Here is a 22,062-nt window from a genome sequence, read left to right as displayed (position 1 = left end):
ATGAGAAGGAAGTATACATGTATACATAGGCAGCCGTACAATGAGAATCCTGTTTGTAAAAAAAAATGGTGATTTTAAATATGGTCTCGATTTTAAACATTGTCCCTTATTGGCCTTGTCTGCTGCATGAACAAATCGACAGACTGATTTCACAGGTACTATTATTAGAATCAGTCATACTTTGTGTTTAATAAACAAATAAATACGATGAAATAATTTTCTTGTGAGTTCAACTATCTGCTGTAGCGAATGAAAGTTAACATACAACATTTATATTTAAATCTTAAGTGAGCTATCATAAAACAAAAATACGTCAGATAGGAAGCTACTAAAAACCAGTTTCATTAACAATTCAAATGAGAAAACTAACAGTCTAATTATGTACAAAATAATGAACTACAAACATATATGTTACACAGCAACACACAGCCATTGATTTAAAAGCTCCTATTGTCTATTTTTTGAAACTTTTACAGCAGGTTTGTATTGTAAAACGTAGTATAACTGAAGGCGAGGGATTTTCTGCATATGAAAGACACGTCTCTGTCACGAAAAATGTTGTTCAATGAAAAAGAATAACATATTGAGTTTGTGATTAAAAGAAAAACATATACGATGGAAAAAAATGTAAGACTGACACCACCAGTGTTCAGTTCCTTGAAAATGGATTAGGTTTTCCCACAATTGATTATTGATAAAACGCACTACACAAGTAATTTTATGATTTACGTACACATTATGGTGTATTTCGTCACCTTTATTAAAACATTCACGCAGATTTTAAAGTGATTGGTTATGTATATATCTGGAAATGATATCATGTTGGTAATAAGATATTAATTTACTTTCCAGTATTGTTTAAAGCGAGTTTAAGATCACAATCCAAATGAATTATTGCATAACCATGTTTAATCATAACTTAGCATAATTGACAGAACAAATGATATACTGTCTTGTAATATAAACCCAAAAAATGCTGATTAAGGTAGCACAATACAAAGATTTTTTTCACTTCTAATCTCCAACCTTTAAAATGTTGTTACTTTCTTATTACTGCATATAAATTAATGAAAGGGGTATATATAGATAGATAAAAGATTAATCTTTCAAATGTATGCAATATTTGTGTTATGCAATCATTATATTATCAATTATTATGCAATTAATGGCAAAATCTTGGTCATTTAACTTGAATGAATTAAGCTCTGACATCTCTATAACTACACAAGAAATGTTAACGTTATCTTAATCAACACAGCAGGAGCTACAAAATGGTGTCTCAAATTATCGCTATCGTCTTCTATTCTCTAAAAATCTGTAATAAGTGTAAACATCCTTACCACATAAAAGTAGAGATTGTTTGTTTAGGTGTAAATAAAGGCAACAGTAGTATACCGCTGTTCAAAATTCATAAATCGATAGAGAAAAAAACAAATCCAGGTTACAAACTTAAACCGAGGGAAACCTATCAAATATAAGAGAACTACGACACAACACCAAATTACAAAATTTGATCTATACATTCTATCCACAATTTGAGGCCTCTTTTGTAGATAATGGCTATAGGAACAACATATTATAAAAACAACTTTCTCGGCGCATCCACGAAGAAGCTAATTTCAATTGAAATTGGAAATTTCTTTTAAAATCATGAGGACACAGTTAAAATTATGATTGTTTAAATTAATTGTTGTATAAAACTAACATTGCATTAATTTGAAAGAGTAAACTGTTAGCTATCCCTTTATAAAAAATTTCAAGCATTATAAAGAAAAAAGTTACAGCATGTTAAAACTGGGGAATTGGAGGTATAAAATCTTTGTATTGTGCTACCTTAATCAAAATACATGTACTATCATAAAATATGTCCAGCAGCAAAAGCACTATTATAACAGAACTAATTTCCCACGACTTGCTGTCTGCTATGACATAAGTAGCCCAATATATTTCGACTGTAGTAGTTATAGAAATCTGAGAGGGCTATGTTTTCTTTTTTACTTTTGCTATATAAACCTTGTTGTATGAGGCAATGTTTGTTTTAAAAGATCGTTTCATTCGAAACAAGTTTTATATGGCAGTAAATGGTCGTAACTTGAGTTGTATTGGATTCCTATATTTCATACATTTTACACGGACAATTTACTTCTATTTTTTGTATATTTTAAAAGCACACAAGTATAAATTTTTCGCCTGAAAATTCAACAACCACACTGTGAAAAAAATGTTCTTTATGAGGCATACATTGAAATTAAAGTGTTGTTTAAAAACATTTCTTCACATTTCATATGGATCTTACTTATGATCGAATATTACTTAGCATTATTGATAGAAATAAATAATTATATTACTTTCATAATATAAGTTAAACGAGAAAACCGTTATAACTAAAGAACTAATTTCCCAGAGAATGATAATCTACATTGACATGATGAGTAGGCCAATTTATAGAAATGTTAATTATACAATAAATTTGTTTTAGTCTAATACAGTCATTTTTATCTTAATATGAACAATAAACGATTCAGTCATTTTTAGTCTTTAGTCGATTTTATTACATATCCACTGCAGTTAATTCAGTATTGTTTAGACAATTCGCTCGCAAACAATCAAGATCTGTTCTCTCTATAATCACCAGTTTTAAATTAAATTGGTTAACTAGTTGCATCCTATCAATAATTCAACAGGCGCAGCAGTGATACATATTAAATATGTATTTTGAAATGAGGAATAAACGTAAAAGAGAAACAAACCTACCAATAGACATCTAAAGGACAACATATCGTATTTAGGCAATCATACAATATGTCAGGCCCTACATCGTCCATGGTAAAAAAATATAATCAAGAACAAATAAATATAACTACAAAACAACCTACTTTAAGTAAATTTTGAAAAATTCGAATGTGTGCCCAGTCAGAATAACTAACTATAGAGCAGAGTATTTAGTACACTGTTATTTCTTTATCTCCCTTAGATGACATAATTGTGAACAAAGTAAAGATATCACGTTTAAAAAATTTCCAATTTTAAAAGTTTAAAAAAGAAATTGACTGTTTTCAAATTTTCATGGTGCAGATTTTTATACAGTTAGTTCTATGGCCTACCGTCCTTCGTCTTATCCGAGTTCTTTCCTTTCTATAAGTGATAACAGGTTCAGGAGTAGACTCATAAGAGGGGTCTGTCAAATAGCTGTCTTCGTCGTTCATTTTCTTTAAATTTGTATCGCACAAAATAAGAGTTCCTTTATATCGTTACTCCTCTTCGAGAGTTGAAATAATACTATTTCCCAGATCAAAAATTAGTTACTTTTGTCAAGTGAACCTACCCACCCAAGGTTGCCTTATCAACGTTATAAAGACCTCGCATTCAAAACTGCTAACCAGAACAATTTTGTTTTTTATTTCTTAAAACTGATACTGTTGACATTTAGTCAAATAAATCAATTGATTCGTTTAAGTGTAAATAATCCATTTGTCTTGACTAATTGAAATATGATTTTCATATACCTAGATGATTAGTTAAAGAAATATGTTGATTGTTATTTAATCATCCAATCATAATTAACGAAAGCGCGAGAATATCACATTCCCACGATGACCTACAGATATTTGTATATTATTCAAAAGGTGTAACTAATTAATTATGAAATATAGGTATGACAAAACTTACACTGGCATTGGCTCTCATTGGTGTCATAACGTATTTAATTTGAGCAAAATTTCGACAGCTTAATAAAAAATACATTTTATAATAATGATTGAATCTTGTTTTTTTTCGTGCATTTTTAGGATGAGAACAAATTAGCCAAATATAAATTGGTACGTTTCTATAAGAGTTTATTCCGGGTTAACGCAAAACACGAATCTAAATTTCATCAGGATAATTAAGGTATTTTTTTGTTGGAAACAAGATAGATATTCCTTGCAACAGACCACTTCTCTTCCCTTCAAGGATATGTAACAAGCATAAAATGTCTTACGAGACATCTGATTTGATATCCATATTCAGAAGCACTGACTACGACCTAATGCCTAATGGGAAGCCAAAACCAACGCCTTTTTAGACTCGAGCTTTTATTTTACGGATTTGAGAAGCCCAAGGTTGATATCATTTCTATATATCAGTAAACATGAGGGGATGGAATTATTGTTAATTATTGTTTATGGTCATCTTACTCTAAATGACAAACACGGTAAGTCATGCACCAAATTTGTTATGTATAAAGTGCATTGAAAAACAGCAATCAAAATGTGGAATTCAAAAGAATTATAAAAATACGCTCGTTAGTGATCCTTCTGATTAAAATAGATATACTCTTGGACAAGATATACAGTTATACATGTGGAGCAGGATCCGCTTACCCTTCCGGAGCACCTGAGATCACCCCTGGTTTTTAGTGGGGTTCGTGTTGCTTATTCTTTTGTTTTATATGTTGTGTCATGTGTACTATTGTTTGTCTGTTTGTCTTTTTCATTTTTAGCCATTTTTAGCCATGGCGTTGTCAGTTTATGAGTTTGACTGTCCCTCTGGTATCTTTCGTCCCTCCTTTAAGGTAAAAATTAAATAAGGACATGTAACTATCACTTTCAACAGAAATCGAATATTTATTAAAATGTGTAAAATTGATGGTCTGTTAGGAAATAACGTATTAGCGGGATATAAATAATTATTCAGGATCAATTTTAAACATTCTATCAGGGGTGGTCATAAGTCAGTTATAGTAAATTAAAATTAAACAGACCAAATTGTCGCCAAGAACATGGTTCTACTCCTTGCATGAAAACAAACACTAAAACGATTTTATTAGGAATAAACCCACAATTTAAGGAATTGGTTAACACAGTAAAGCGATCTACAAAGTGAACATCATCTAACATTTTCCTCCGGTTAACTCTGCTTTAGTAATATTCAAGTGTATTTAAAATGTATTGAACAACAATAAACTAAATTAATTATACACAATACAAGGGAAGATTTTAATATGACTTAAAAAGGTATCAGTGTAAATTATGAAGCTGTGCATCTAACTTGTGAAATAAAGCATTAGTAATATAGGTGTTCCCATAAATTCGTATAGGATGAATGACATCAAAAGTGTTTTTTTTCATTTTTGCCATTAAAGGATGGATCTATCAAGTTTTTACGTTTCGAACGAAATAACTTTTTTCAAGTCTTATTTTTAAGAGATATCACTTGGTAAGAATCATACGTTGTATAAGCTCTTTCCATGAGAGGAATATGTGTAAATCAAAATACTTAAAAAAAAAACAAAAAAAAACACGTTAATGCACAAAAAGGAAATACCTTCCTATAAACACACATGCAATAAACACTAAAATTACCTCTTTGTCATAATGAAATAGTCCAAATCTCAAAGAATTTTTACTGATTATAGTTTTTTCATCCAACCTTTCCATTTGTGTATTTGTTTACCCAATATGTATGAAAAATATAGATCCATTCAAGGTTATAACTATACAGAAACAATTCCAAAAAAAATTACATATAAGTTTCAATATTAGCATGCGATGGTTTTATATCTCGAGAACAATCTCATTCTTAAGATTTAATTAAATACACGAATAGTTAATTTTGGATCGAACATAATAGCTAGTATTGATAGACTTTTGATAGCTACTTTAACAAAGGTTTTAAAATTGTGATCAACATACAATAATGTTATTATGTCTAAATAAGTCAAACTGACAAATGTGTGGGTCAACAATATACATGACAGTTTTGTATAAATTTATCAGATGTACTCGTTAAAACAACTTAAATACCCACCATTAAAATATTGATATAATTAAACCTCTTTTTAGAAAACACGCATTTTATTGTATAAATCGGTATATTATACTTCATAACTTAATTCAATTATTTGCAACCTTCCGTGAAAGGGTTATAAAAAAAATGAAAACACAAATTTATGTTTATTTCGAGTGACCACTGGAAACCTTCCTCCTGATATTATATATCTTGAAAACCTTTTGTTCACTTAAATCAAGAAAGACGAACGTTATGTTTATCTATCACCTAAAATTTATTCTATACTAATCATCAATTGTCATTACAAACTACTTTCGAGAAAGCGATTTTAATCACAGCTTCTCGTCTGTCACTTCTATGACCAACTTTCTCAAGAGTCACTTTGTGAACAATAATTATGAAAAAAATAAACATTCATTATTTGTATATTAATTTAGTTTCAATCAATTTTGTTGACAATAAAGCAAACGTTATATGCTTTATGCCAGTAAATACTTTCATTATGAAACACACAAAAAAAAGAAATTTTGGAGGCATACATTTTACCTCTACGCTCGTTTCACATAGCTTAAAATTTTAAAATCGATGACAATTTAAGTGATGCCAAATTTAAGCTAGTTCGAATTAGCTCTTGAGTTTGTCAGCCTTCTTTATAACTTGCTTGACTACGGGACGCCATAGTACAATTAACATAGAAACATTGAAATTTCCGACCCAGACTTCGGGTCTGGAACTTGCAATATATCCATTGTCAAAACGATAAATGATACAAAACCCGTTTTCTTATTATTTTCCCCCTAACTGGATGTGTATAAAGCTTGTTTTTGTACTGCAGGACAGAAGTATATGTATATATGTAATGTACCTATTCGTGGGGGGAAATATGTTTTGTAAATTATTTCAAACCATATTCTAGTTTGAGGTGGTCTAAACGCAAAACATTATACAGATATGCCCGATTAGATAAATGTATTTTTCGCTTTGTTTGAAATAGATTTAAAAAAATTTGTGCCTGTTTGACACCAGTTTCACATGACCATTTGAGTGTTAACTAATTTTAATGTCATTGATATATATTCAATAGCATCATCTGACACGGAAAACAGGGTATTGATTACAAATATCTTTGGGGTTGAAAAAATACTGGCCTTTAATAACACGAACGAGTGCGCAGTCTATGGTTTATACTTCTATTTTAGTTTAAGTTTTCCCACTTTGTTCAAGATAGAAAGAAATATGTAGGAAATGTTCAATTTTGTTCTTTTGATTATATTTTGATCAGGAAATCCGCAGTAAATGTCCTTATATTATGAAAAATACATTCAAAATCTGACTGTCGTTAACGTCTTCGAACTTTCGGCTATTTCATAAAAGCATTTCTTAATCGGTCTCACCTCGATGCAGAATCAGTACATACACAACAAAGGGAACGAATATATACAAAAAAAAACTAATAAGATTTCACAAGAGTTACTAACAAGTACATGCGAATACTGACAACACCATGGTAAAAAAAAACATTTTAAAAAGCAGCAGTTTACTAGACCCAACGTATAAAATATAGACTAACCAACACAAACTCTAGACAAATGTTTTGCACCCGTCGTGTTACTCATGAATAAAAGGACATTAATAAGGTTAACCTGTGCAGTTCATTTTTAATTCGCTATACAAATATTTAGACATCAAGTTGTTTGACCTCTTTGTGATACGTTGAGTAACAAATAAAAGGTCGGTGATGTCATACTAATTCTAATGAAAACAATAAAACAAAACTGTGAAGAAAGAAAGGTTCGATTAGTATATCTCACAACAGTTTATGGAAGTTTTAAACAATTTGCTAGGCAAAAAGGAAGGAAAAGACAAAAAAACCGTGACCAACATTGTATGTATGGTTTTTTAGTGACTAAGATTAAACACAATGTTGACTGCTGTATTTTTGACATTTTTACCTTTTATATCTGTTTGTTTTGTTCACACATCGTTGTCAATTTTATGCGATTGTCATACAAGTGTGCGGTTTAGCTAGCTGTAAAACCAGGTTCAAGCCGCAATTTTCTACATAAGAAAATGCCTGTATCAAGTCGGGAATATGATAGTTGTTGTCCATAGTTCAGTATTTTTATGATTTTCTTTTTTTCAACAAACTACTCCTCAGATGATAATACAAACTAAACTAAAATCTGGACCTGAACTCATTTGCTCCAATTAACAAATAAAAAACTGATGATTGCCAAAATCCTTTCAATATCTATGTACATCTTGGTTTTCGCCATCAATCAAACACAAATATTAGAGTACTTAGGGCGCCTCAGAAAAATAGGAAATTAACTCACCAAGAACCAACATGAACAAATTGATGACATATGACAAATGGATTGGATATCATTATAAAAGAGGCTCAGTAAGGAAACGTCATGGCGATTTTAAAATTCGAGTAAAATTCGAATAGTCAGACAGGAGATTCGGAAAAAAAACTATCAATGTGCACAGACAGATTAGATAACCACAATTAAATACTATAATTTATAAAACACTTAATGCACATAAACTATGTACACCGTTGTATCAAAGACAAGAAACCGCTATTTTCTGTATTATACATTCTTGATATGGTAGAGGGAATTGTTAGTCCCATATATTCAAATTTCTCGTCTAAAACTATGGTGTGAAACCTTCAGCTTATTGTTATTACTTCATTAATATTTTACTTATTACAATGTAGAAACATCCGTTTTAGTAACGTCACTGGCATTTTGCTGATGATACAATTGGAATCTGTTTCATTTAAATAGTCCAATAAATGTATACATGGTATTGATTGTTAGATGAGATATTATAGAAATACTTATTCGTAATCTTTAGTGGGTTTTTTTTTATATTTGACTTGTAAATGATTATAATTTGTTAAGTATCATATATATCTGTAGTATCCCTACCTCGTCTTTGTGCATTTCCGCTGCAAATACTAGTAACAACTAGGTGATTATAAAACTCATTTATTCAACATTAAAATCTAAATTGTTTTATCGACACCACAACTATTGATCGGAATCATATCGAAACTGTGTCAAACATAACCAAACCTATATCAATACACAATGTAAATATATTAGAAATGCTGGATGAAATTTACTCCCGTCAGGAATAAATGGTATGTAACGATGTAGTAAATTTGATAGGCTTCTTGTTAAAAAGCAATAAGCCTTTAAAAATATTATATCAAACGATTGTGAAATCACTTTTTACGAATTTCTTGTAAAGATACCAAGTTGCCTTCATTTGACTTTATGCTCATTTTTCCAAAGAAATTTAGCTACAAAGAACTGTAGTTCAACGCTCCAGGAGATTTTAAGAAACTCTACTATGCATTGTGTATAAACCTGTTTGATCTACCAAAACATACTGATCAATGATTGGCTAGTTAACTTTTCTTTCCTTTACTTCTTTTCTTCATATTTAAAACTTTACTTTATACAGTTTTTTTTGTTTTTTTTTATTAAATCAAAATGTATTAGCCTCAAATACTATTTCAATATACTTATATTGCACATGTCCTCAGTCAGGAACCTGTTGTTCAGTGGTTGTCATTTGACAATGTGGTTCGTACGTTTTTTATATAGATTATACCGTTGGTTTTTATTGTTTGAATGGTTTTATTCTAGTCATTTCGGGGAATCTTTTTAGTTTACTGTAGATGTTAGGAATTTGCTTACAATTTGAGAGGTTTTCAAATGTCTTATTATCATATTTACAGGTGGTATTCCTAGTTCGTTAGTGTACATTTCCACAGTTAACAAATATCAAACGCTATCAGCGCGTTTTGTCTTCAGAAAACTCATTGTTGACTATCGAATCACAAAGAAGAAAGACCACAATCAAGTACGAAGTTGAAAACATGTATTAACCAAATAACGATAGATTTTGACAAATACATCTAAGTAAATGTAAACACTTTATGTTCAATTTTAATACTTTTTATAATGTAGCAGCAAAATCTTAACTTTGATCAAAACTGATGAAATATGCTCCATAGATTAAGAAACGCTTTTCTGTATAGAGGATCAACATTTTGATTCTCAAACATTATAATTTTTTTCATATTTTTCTTAAATGGTCATTATTTTTACTATGAGTTGTATTATTTACTAGTCAGCTTGTATGTACCTTTTTTTTATACGACACAAGACAAAGATTTCAAACTGCAACTTCTAAAAAAATAATAATTATTAGTAAAAATGGGCGCTTACTGTATCATTATATCATTTGAATATTTGATACGATTCAAAATAATTAAGAGGTTTTTCTTTCTCTTCACTAGATATATCTACTTTTATCTATTATTTTCCTGTCGATTACTTCTTTATTACTTTACGTTTTATGTTTTATTCTGAACATATTTTTGTTCAGTTTAAGCTAAATCAATATCATATAAATACTATCAAAACATAATTATTATATCTTGGTATCGATTATTAAAAAAAAAAGTATATATGTGCTTAGTGAAAATGTGCATAATGATATATAAAATTATCTATACATGAGGCTACTGCACACCATGAAATTATAAGCCTGGTATCTTTAAATGAGTTTATTTCATAACACATAAATAATCCCCATTTCCAATGAAGTTTAGTGAGTCTTTGTAAGCGAAATGTAAATCCTAAATGATTATCAAATCCAACAAATTATTTTATGAAAACTAAAGTTGAATGCATATATGATTTTAAATAATAAACGATTTTTAATTACATTAGATTTATTCAGGGAAGAAAGATATTTTTGTTATATGATATATAGAAAAAAAATCCTATTTCACTGTAAAAGTGCATGCACATTCGTTATCAGTATATTAGTAGAAATAAAATATTGTTAAAGGCTTACTATATATTTGACATAAAAGCATATGCTACATAGCTATGACACTTTTACACTTTTAACAAATACATTCACAGTAGGCTATTTTATTCCATATATAAAACTTGTCATTTAATATGACAGAACAAAAACGGCTTCCAGGAGAGCAGATAAATACTGAGTGGAATAGACGTTTACAAGAAAATAATGTGCATAGAGATATAATCATTGAAGTGAAATGAAGGTTGAAAATGTAAGTATTATATACTATATATATATATTATATCTTGGTATCGATCATTATAAAAAAAAGTATATATATTCTTAGTGAAAATGTGCATAATAATTTATTCAGGGAATTCCTGTGTTATGAAATAAACTCATTAAAAAATACCAGGCTTATAATTACATGGTGTGCAATAGCCTCATGTATCATGTGTATAGATAACTTTATATCATTATGCACATTTTCACTAAGAATATATATATATATATGTCGCACACTCAATTTTTCATTGCAGATCAAACATATGTACAGAGAAAAACGAAAAATCAAAGATACAAGACTTATGACCTAGAATGTTAGGCGAGCGTTTCGTCAAAACAAATCAGTGACGCTCCCATCCAAATCGATGAGAGGCCAAATAAGTTTTACAAGTGAAACGCCTTAGAGCTTACACTTCAGAGAATTAGAACACATCTCCCTATGACCAATTATGTTCTGGGATACATGAACTTTGTTTTTTTTCTATGAATATCAATTTTAATAGAGGGTAAATGCTATGAAACCAGGTATAATCCATCATTTTTTATATGAGGACGTGCGTGTACCAAATCAAGAATATGATAGTTTTTCTCCATTCGTTTGATGTGTTTCAACTGTTGAGTCCGCCCTTTGTAAAATTACTTCCCATTTTAAATTTGCAATTGAGTTAGGTATTTTGTTATTTATTTTTACTTTTTACCCGAGGTTAGCGAACTTTTAAATCCAATGACGAATAAATAATTAATGGAGGGACTGGTGTGTTTTGTTGTTGTTTTTATTTTTCATTTTGAAGAGCATGGATAAAATTAAAAGGGAGAAAGATCAAGGAGATAATCGAAAAGGATAAGTATATAAAGAAAACAACCCATGGTCATAACGATGACAAGACAGTTAACAATAATAAAACATTTCATAGAAAATTGAGGATTGAACAACTTGAACCAAAGCAAAAAATAGTTTGAGTTCCTCAGGGTTATTCAGTTTTTAGTCTACTTGTGGCATCCATCGTATAAATATGTTACAATCGAAGCAAATGCGATTTGCTTGTGGCGACGACAAATAAACCAAAGCCGTTGTCATTTATGGCACATATATTTAATAACTGTGTACTAAACTAAGTCAACAAATAAATCTCTTAAATGAAGGGAACACTTCCAATAATAACCTTTTAAACCCTGTAATCAAAAGTGGCCTTATTACAGTAACTGTTAATCAAGGAAATCAGGATTGGAAATGCAAGCATACATATATTATATCAACTTGGAGACATATAATTGATGCTTGATATGAATCCGATACTTGAATATTGCCTCACAGAAATGGAAAGTTTTCAATTGGAAAATTTACATCATCATTTTTTGTCGTAAAAATTAATTTAAATCCTCATTGTTATTTTCTTGATGTACTTGAGAATATACAGCAACCTAGAGTGAATGCGTGGTACCCTATATTTTAAAATTGTGAGAGATGCAGTTTATCTAGTCACCAAATCTGGTATTAACTAGTTAAAACTATCGTCGCTTTTGTTGATGGTGAAATTAAAAAACTGTATGCCACCTTTTTCTATTTTGTTGAAAACGTCTTTGATAATAAAGTTTATAGAAAATTGTATCAAACATAGCTGTGGTCATTTGTGGCTGAAGTTTAGAAAATATACTTACTGGTTTTAATGATTTTTACATTTTATGGATAGTGATATACAGCAAATGACGCAGAACCGTGTAATTTATAGATAAAGCAGTATTACATCGATTTAAAGAGAAATTACCGCCTACTAAATATGTCTTTTGATTAAAAAAAAATATTGACCAACATTACCAATGTTTTATTCGTACATATGTATATAGAACACAAAATCAGACAATTATAAAATAAATTTATAATTCAAATGATTAACTTACGTTCTGATCACAAGTATATGCAGTGTTAAAAATGTCTGTGTGTTGCATTTTCCTGGATTTATTTACATCGTATATTTTTTTTAAGTATTGGTATAATAAAGTTTTATATTTGAATCTTTAGTCAAATTGTACTTCCAATCAACATGCACAGTGCAAACAAATCAATCTTAAGCTTTGCATCAAAGGGAATGTTTATTTCATTTTCTTTAAGTCGTCCTATTACAGGTATAATAACCCCTATTGTAACCCCATATTCATCAAAGACCTTTAAATTTTTGATAGAAAACATGTTTTTATCAGTGAACACTGAATATAATACTGGTCCTATTCATTTCCCATCAACTATGTCTTTCATATAATTTTGATTTCTACATTAAACTTTGAATGATATCAAATTGTAGAAATAACGGTGTGAATTATACATTGACAGTACACAAATATATTAAATTCGAATATACATATACATATAGGTGGAATTCGACATTAAACTTTGAATGATATAAAATATTTTTGGAATAACGGTGTGAATTATACATTGACAGTACACAAAATATATCAAATTCGAATACATGTATAGGTGGAAACATCGACAGGATTAAGGTAAGAAAACAACTTCGGTCTCTGATTTTTCCCCATGTTAACTCATTTTTACAATAAAGCAGGTCGCGTGAACGTAGTTATATCATTTTCAGTTCATTATGGCCCAGAGTAGCTTGATTATAGATTATATTACTGCCAACTAGTGGTGCGTTATGTCAGTTTGGATTGATTGGTGCTTATGTACACAATCGAACCCTGCGTGAAAATCTCCCACAAAATATAAACCAATATATACAGACAATACTTGAACGGCATATCATGGTTCGTTCAATTAATCGTGACTTCTTGTAACGTTATATTTCGATGCAATTGTTTCATGCCACACATGGAGCACCACATTTCCCTCAGGCTATCACTACTATTAAAGGAATTTTGCCTTATTGCGTCTTGTGTTTTACAGTACTTATAACATGCTTGCCTTTCAAATACTTGCTCGCTGAAGCGCTTCAGAAGCACCGAATCCATCATTTGGTAGTTCCATTCGTTCGAACTCCCGATTGTGGTTATTGACTGGTAATTTACAATTTTGATATAATTGAGACTTCAAATTGTCAGTTGTGCTACAACTGTTTAATATGTGTCATTGTAAGGTCATCATACAGCTCATGCATGTGTGTTTTTCAATAAAATGGATTTTTGCGGCCATCCGATAAGTGAGTGGTTTAGTTAGTTATAAAACCAGGTTAAATCCACAATTTTCCATTAAGAAAATGTCTTTTCAAAGTCGGGAATATGACAGTTGCTATTTATTCTTTTGATGTGATTGAGCTTTGATTTTGTCATTTGTTTAAGGACTTTATGTTTTGAATTTTCCTCAGAGTTCGGTATTTTTGTTAGTTTATTTTTTTTTATCTGATATCGGCTTCGTTTTTTAACAAAAATTTTAACTTGATTGTTTTTCCTGCTGCTATTCAACGTTTTATTTAATCACACTTTTGGCTATGGGGTTGTATATTTTATTGGACAAATGTTTTTGACTACCATCTTCAAGTTGGTGTCTGCTTTATTTTATGTATTCTAACACATAGAGAAATGTACTAACTTTAAAGTATGCCATTATATCAAAACAACATCGTACGTAAAAGGGTATCATATCAGAAGCATTATACCTACACTGCTCATATATTATCGAATATTACCTGTTTATTTTAGAGCATGATTTGAAACTGTGGTAACCAACAGAAAATAAACGAGATTAAAGCTAATAAGTCACGGTCACGGCTTAATTTTTAAGAAATAAGATTTTTAGCTCCAACATTCATAAGATATGTATTGATGTTCTTGACATAATGATAATTGTTCTACAAAATAACTTCAATGTAGGGGTACATTGTATGTCTTCAACTGTTTAATATTACAATAAACGAGTGACAATTTCAATATAAACCTACAATATGTCAAATACCTTATGTTTCTTATATTAACTGTTGGCACTAGGTCGCAAACGTGCTCTATCGATATTAAGATTAATTCAATGACTAAATTGAAAGTTGTCAACTGTTGCTAACTTGAAAACGAGATAATATAAGATAAACAATAAAAGTAAACATGTTGTTGTTATAATTATGATAACGTGCACGACATGTTATTATTATACAAAATATGATCGTTGTTTTCACATTATATATTATTTAAGCTTTCAAAAATTACTTGTGATAAGAAAGGATTAAAAGTTCAGAATTATTACAAAGTATAGAGATTTCTTTCGTTTACTGAATGTACAAGTTTAAATTTTTTTTTTTATCAATACGGTATATGTACAGTGGTCCGTGCGATGGTGAAGTAATTGAAAACATCAAACAATACAGAACATTAAAACAGTATTAACTATTGTAATGATTTTAGCGTTTTATATTTTATAAATGTGTTAAGTGTCAGAAGACTTGTTAACTAGAACATCAAAGCACATTAAAAATGCTGAGTCATTATTGACAGAATTCGTAATTAAAAAGACTGTTTATCTCGGAAATTTATCTTTATAACCCAGTTCATTATAGTACTAATATCTTTTAAAGCAGGCAAAATAATTATCCTCCAATTTAAAGTATATCTGGTTAAAGACATGTTAAGTCTCTCGGCTTTTGCTTCCTGGTTCGTTCAGTGATCTATTACGATATTACAATATGCCAACATTGCCTTCTTTGAGCCGATCTATTCATTTCAATAAAAAATGGTTTCATATAACAGAAAATCCCGCTGAATAACAATTTGTGGACACTGTTAGTCGGTGTATATCCGTATGCCGTTAAATGCCCTTACGCTTATGGCTAATGTAGACACTATTCGTCGTTCTGGGAATACAATATACAATAATGACATGACTTTGTTTCAGCAAGGTATTATATTAATGTATGTTTCTTTCATTTTTAAACGTATAAGTTTCCAATTGAATGAATATTTGCTTAATCTTTTCAGAATTTTTATAGTTATGATATTCAGCTAACAAGTCCGTATATAACAAGTTTCATTTCATAAATTAAGTGCATTCAAGACCCTTTACCAAGTTAAGGTTTCATCTTGAGCATTGAAACTTAAGTCTCCAATTCGAGTCTCCAAAGTTATGACTGATGCAATGTTATCCAATATAAAAAAAAACAATAAAAACATTCAAGACATTATTTGATAACATTAACTTTCAATAATAAAAAAAGCAATTCCACTCAAACCGTTGCTAGGACTTTTGGGAACTCCCAGTGAGGTTTGCGATTTTTCTTCATTGCGAAGGATATACAGTGATTCTAGGATTAATAACACTTGTCTAATAGAAACGCTTTTAATTTGCTCCTTGGTTCGAAGTGATCTTATGTTATGAGATACACTTTATACTTATTTGGCAAAACTTCAAGGAGTTTTTGGTCCTCACTGCTCTTCAACTTCGTACTTTATTTGGCCTTTTTAGCATATTTTGATTTGAGCGTCACTGATGAGTCTTTTGTAGACAAAACGCGCGTCAGGCGTAAATATAAACATACAATCCTGGTATCTATGATGAGTGTATTCGTTGCCATATTATTTAAAAACGTCAAATGTTTTAAACGAATGGAATATATTTTCAATGATTGATTATTCAAACAACACCACAACAATATATGGGCATCAATTTGAATCAGATAAGTACGTGATATTCCTACAAAGTATTTTTTGTGGTATATTTTAACTTCATAAACTTATCAAGAAATGATAAACGTTTGTCCTATTCAGTGCATTTATCTTCTTATGAGAAAATAACAATAAAGTATACATTTTATAATATCTATATTTCGTGAGTGTTCATAGCAGAGATAGACTTAACATTGAACCTTTATTCTTTCTTTTTTGGAGGTATTGAAATGTTCACTAATTCAGTCACTGAAAGACAATAACAATCAAAACCAAGGAGTAAACAAGGACTTATAAAACCAAAGGACATCTACATCAACAGTTATAAATCATAAATAAGAACCAACACGAACTCCACTAAAAACCGGGAGTAAAATCTAGTGCTCCGGAACATTTCCTGCACTGTATACGGCACCCGTCGTGTTATTTTTTTGTTCAGTTCGGTAATGATGGAAGGTTATGATGACTGAGGAAGAATATCAGATATGATTTCTGACACACTTTTGTCATAATGGCCAATCAGCTCATGATGGCGACCGTAAAATGTCTTGAGTGATGACCTTAATTTGATTGATTCATAGCCCTGTCTTAGCAACTTTTGAGAAAGCAGTATTCCTCGTTCAACAAAATCAACGTACTTCGAGCTAGCTCTAGAGTACTGTATCAATTGAGACATGTATACTCCATATGCCGGTGCCGCTAGGATGTTGCTACACAAAAATGGAAAGTTGACTACAGGAAAATAAAAATCATCGCGTTTGTCATAAATTTTGGTATTCAACCTACCATCAGTAGTCATTTCGATAAAAGGTCTAGATATGAAGCAGATTTATCTGTGTCGGTAGTATCTTTAATTTCCAGTTCACTTGGATATATTAAATGTAAGTGATCACTGAATCTATTATTATTAAGAGAAAGTACATCATCAATATACCGAAAAATGGAAATTAAAAGACTGTACAAGCCCTTGGATAAATTCTGTTTCATAGGAATATAAAAACAAATCTGCAAGTAGAAGAGCGCAATTGGTACCCATTGGTATTCCAATAGTCCTTCTTTGAATGCAGTAAGTATGACAGTAAGAACTTTAGAAAGGGGTTTAGTGGAACACTGGGAAGAACCTGCAATATACCTTTCCTTATAAGGATTCTTGTGAAGCTTAGGAATCCAATATAAGGATGGAAGATCCTGGTCTTCATCCTTTGGATTAAGACGAAAGGAGATTAGAACCGATTTGTGGTTTTCCAGGATGTCCTGCTTCGTAAGTGTACTTAGTGTATATGTAGGATTTCCAAGTGTGTTATTTATCCCCAATTCCTTAATCAGGCAGTCAATGTTATGTTTCTTGCAAACAAAAACAATATTGTTTGAAGCTTTGTCAGCTGGAACGACAACATATTTGTCATGGAGGCAAGACAACTCCTCTATGACCCGAGGGTCTCTAAAGATGGAAGGAGCTTTGGTGTTCATTGGCCCTTTAAGCTTACTTACTCTTATCTGAATAAATGATTTCACTGATTTTACCCACTCCGAAAGAGTGTCCACCTCAACCTTTTCTCTTTTTGCCCAGTCTTTTGCATAACCCTCAACAGAATCCATAAGTAGTTTGAAGTTCTGCTTCCAATTGATTGGCTGTGGCTCTCTGTTTTTCGGACCCTTGGACAAAAGTTGTCTCAACTTGTAGTTATTTACTATGTTTAGGTCTCCAGAAATTACATGGCCAGCAGGATTATACACGAAATGGGAATGTGAACCGGCACAATTAGGTGGTTTAGCTTTGAGGTCATCAATATTTAGATTCTGCAACACTTTTTTGTGAAAAAGTTCACCTATAAATCAAAATAAAAACTAAGCAATAAATTACGTTCATATACAAGAGGGCTTTATACTTTAGTAGTTCAATTTAAACTACCCTTTATCAGTGTTAAATTCAAATATTTATTTAAGATGTGTTCGGATGATATTTCTTAACGGTTTCACGAGAGTGAAGTTAATGAATTGTGTATTGCTGTTACAGGCGTATAATGCTTGCACTTGATAGCTATAAATACAACAACTATGGACTAGTAAAAAAATCTTGTGTGATACAATAAAGGTTCTGCGAACTAAAATATCTGACACTTGAATACCTATACAATGTAACAGTTGTTTCTTTAAATATGATTTGCAATATAAAATTAATGAAATTAATTTTTCGTCAATGTGTCACCTCAATCAGAAAATCAAACTTTATTAATTTTACCAGTCGTCGTATTGTTCTCTATAAAATTGTTTTTAAAGAAGGCTATAATTTTTTAATTATTTTTCTTACTTAATTTTCTGGTGTTTTACTTTGAAGTTCACTATTTGTTATACAATAATTATATTAGACGTATTTTTAGCGTCATATATATTTTGTAATTGCATAAACGGTACCAATTTTTCGGCACCAGATGTGTATTTCGACAATCATTGTTACTTCAGTGTTGCTCGCGACCGAAGTATTTGAAAGTACAAAGCATATTGCAAGGACGAAGAGCTATTTATGCCAAAAAGGAAACAAAAGTATAACCATAGTCGGGCAAGGAATCAGTGCTTTATTTTAAATAATTTCAAATACAAAATTTTAATAACATAAAATCCATATTTTCATGCCAGTACTGAAGTACTGGCTACTGGGATGGTGATCCCCTCGAGGACTATCAGTCCACCAGCAGAGCCATTGACCCAGTGGTAGTATTAACATAAACTATCACAATTTTCTACATTATATGCGCATTTTGTCAATCTGACTGTATTAATAATCAATACGTCTCTTCAGTGATGTTATTAGTTTCTTTTAAAGTGAGCATGAATAAGTTGACCTTACATGGATTTGGCTATTATATACATATGTTATGACTCTAATGTTTATATAGCTCTTGATTCGGTACTTATACATCCGTGGTTATCAAATATTTTGCTTTATTCATTCCTGACCAAGGTTAACCTACTAATTTTTCAAAAGAGTTATTTTTTTTTCTTTTCTATATAAAATAAGGAGATGTGAAATGGTGATCTACGAAACAACTATCAGAATGTCACGGATTTTAGCAACTATATTCAACGTATGACCTTTAACAAAATGAGTCAAGCTAGTACCGCATAGTCAGTTATTCAAGGCTCGAACATGACAATATGTGAAACAAAATTGAAAGGAAAAAAACACGAAAAATGAAAAAACCAAAAATAGATAACAACCAATGCCAACTACTGAGTTACAGAATTCTGATTATGTCCCTGTCCCAAGTAAGGATGTGAAGGACGCCTCCGGGTGCGAGAATTTATCGTTGCATTGAAGACCGGTTGTGACCTTCTGCTGTTGTCTGCTCTATGGTCGGGTTGTTGTCTCTTTGGCACATTCCCCATTTCCATTCTCAATTTCATCTCAATCCAAGTCACAATTTATAAAAGTAAACCATCAGAGGTCAAATTGCGGTCTTCAACATGTCTGTCATATGTGTTTTTGGCAAATTGTTTTGTTATCAATAATGTCTTAATTGAATTGTTACATATTTGTATTGTCGAGGCCTTTTATGGTCGACTATAAGTATATGAGTTTTCCTCATTTTGGAAGGTCGTAGGGTTGTCTGTAATTGCTTACATCCACTTGATTTGAACTTTGCTGGATAGTTGTCTCATTGACAATCATACCACATCTTCCTATTTTTAAATTGAGATACACACAGTTGGATTTAAACATGATAATAAGCAGGTAACCCTCCTTTAATCAGGGCAATTATTTATAGTGTAATAGTATAACTTAAGAACAAACTGTAAAATTAGGCAGTATGGTTGTTATATACATGGACACCACTCGTACTGGTATTTCTTTCAATTGTCCAATAATACTACCACTACCGACGGGTGTATTGAACGCAAAATTATGTTTTTGAACTTCTACTTTATAAATCGAATTGAAGGGAATAAGTGAATGTCACATTCGTACCTTATATATAAAATACTAATAACCTTGAATAGAATCATTTTCAACGAATTAAATTTTTATTAATGGTATTTATGATACATAATGAACTATGCATTGAATTGTAATTATTGTTGAAAATTATGTAACGATATATACCCATATTATGTAACGATATATACCCATATTATGTAACGATATATACCCATATTATGTAACGATATATACCCATTTTATGTAACGATATATATTCATATTATGTAACGATATATACCCATATTATGTATTGAGAAATCATGCAAAAACGTTGGTTCGTAGAAACGATACGATCCCGAACGATGGATGGTATAATTTATAAGCAGGAGCTTTTCAATTGTGTCTCTGTCTTAGACCACTGCTGAGATGTCTTTTCAAAGTGCCTCTTTGATCTGAGATTTACCCTTTTATAAATGAGATCAAATACCTATCTTATTATCTTCTTTCCTTCTCCAACTGCATATTTATAATCAAAACATTAAAAAAATGGTAGATTTAAATCGAGAAACTATTTTGAGAACATTCAATATAGAATCTTTAAAATCTATGTAGTATGATTGCCAATGAAACAATTGACCGTTAAAGATCAAAGGACAAAACTATGAACAATTACACGATTTCAATCAGCCCTCAACAATGAGCAAACGTAATAATGTATAGTAGGTCATAAATGCTTAAGGGATGTCATTATAAATTTGAAACAATTCAAAGGAAGTGTCAATGGCTTTATTTAAACTACAATAATAAACGAAAAATATATTACCACAGACGACAATCAACGGCAATTGCGTATACTGAATTGGTTTAAAGGCTCGTCATGTTTTATTGAATGTCCAATGTATAACGTAAGGTATTCTTACAAAGAAAATAAATATTATAGTGGTGCAAAAACGTCTTATAAAACAACAATTCAAAAAATCAAAATCAAATTGGTCGAAGGTATATTGCACGAAATTCAATACTAATTATTGTTAAAATTAATTTCTGCCAATAAAAATAATTGCTGAAGACACAAATTCTTGAAATTGCAAAACATTTTGCGACTAGATAGGATGCATAAAACCCTAATCGAAATACAATGACATAAAAACGAATTTTAATCTCAACAATTATTTGCAGTCATGATTTATACCGATTTCTAAAATCGTTTAATGTTATGTTTTATATAGGTAATGCATTTTCTTTATGTGACAATTTATGCTCTTCATCTAAGAATTTATTCCTTGTCAGTGAGAGATACAAAGAATGTACTTATGGATTCCTACATTACAACACGCTGGCTATAGCAATAAATCGTATGCATAATAGTTTAATCAATATGTAAACCGTTGATTCATAGTTACATGTACATTGTGTAGATTAAAGAAGTTTTCAAACCAATAATTACGCCATGAACGGAAAATTGTCATATATGGAAACACAACAATCAACGTTATCATTTAAATATTATATTAAAGTATGTAGTTATCAAATCACTGTTGAATTCATACAAGCTACGTCATTTTTTTTTCAAAACTGAATAAGCTTATATTTAATACATTAAAATATACTAGAAAAAACACTATGTACGGCAATGGATTGTCCATATCAAA

General features: G+C 30.6%; 2 protein-coding genes across 10 annotated transcripts in view; one reads left to right on the top strand and one right to left on the bottom strand.

Annotated features, from left to right (window-relative positions):
• Positions 1-22,062, bottom strand: part of LOC139485000 (uncharacterized) — a 54,805-nt gene that overhangs the window by 19,090 nt on the left and 13,653 nt on the right. For 2 of the 8 annotated variants that reach the window (XR_011655227.1, XR_011655230.1), the window contains exon 1: positions 5,343-5,479. The exons of 2 other annotated variants lie outside the window; for them this stretch is intronic. Coding sequence is in view for 3 of the 6 variants with exons in the window: in XM_071269082.1 (XP_071125183.1) it covers positions 3,105-3,206 (102 nt within the window). In the remaining 3 variants the exon portion in view is untranslated. Of the gene's footprint in view, positions 1-3,104; positions 3,329-5,342; positions 5,492-12,792; positions 12,983-22,062 lie in introns of those variants that run through there. 4 more of the 8 variants (XR_011655224.1, XM_071269087.1, XM_071269084.1 and 1 more) reach the window with 4 other exon arrangements.
• LOC139484998 (uncharacterized) overlaps positions 10,703-22,062 on the top strand; it is a 61,307-nt gene continuing 49,947 nt past the window's right edge. Inside the window, exon 1 of one of the 2 annotated variants that reach the window (XM_071269081.1) lies at positions 10,703-10,879. The gene's annotated coding sequence lies outside the window, so the exon portion shown is untranslated. Of the gene's footprint in view, positions 10,880-13,119; positions 13,393-22,062 lie in introns of those variants that run through there. The other variant, XM_071269080.1, reaches the window with a different exon arrangement.

This window comes from Mytilus edulis, chromosome 8 (assembly GCF_963676685.1).
Source record: "Mytilus edulis chromosome 8, xbMytEdul2.2, whole genome shotgun sequence".
Taxonomy (NCBI): Eukaryota; Metazoa; Mollusca; class Bivalvia; order Mytilida; family Mytilidae; genus Mytilus; species Mytilus edulis.
The sequence above is the reverse complement of the archived record's forward strand: the minus strand, read 5'-3'. Positions and strand labels throughout refer to the sequence as shown.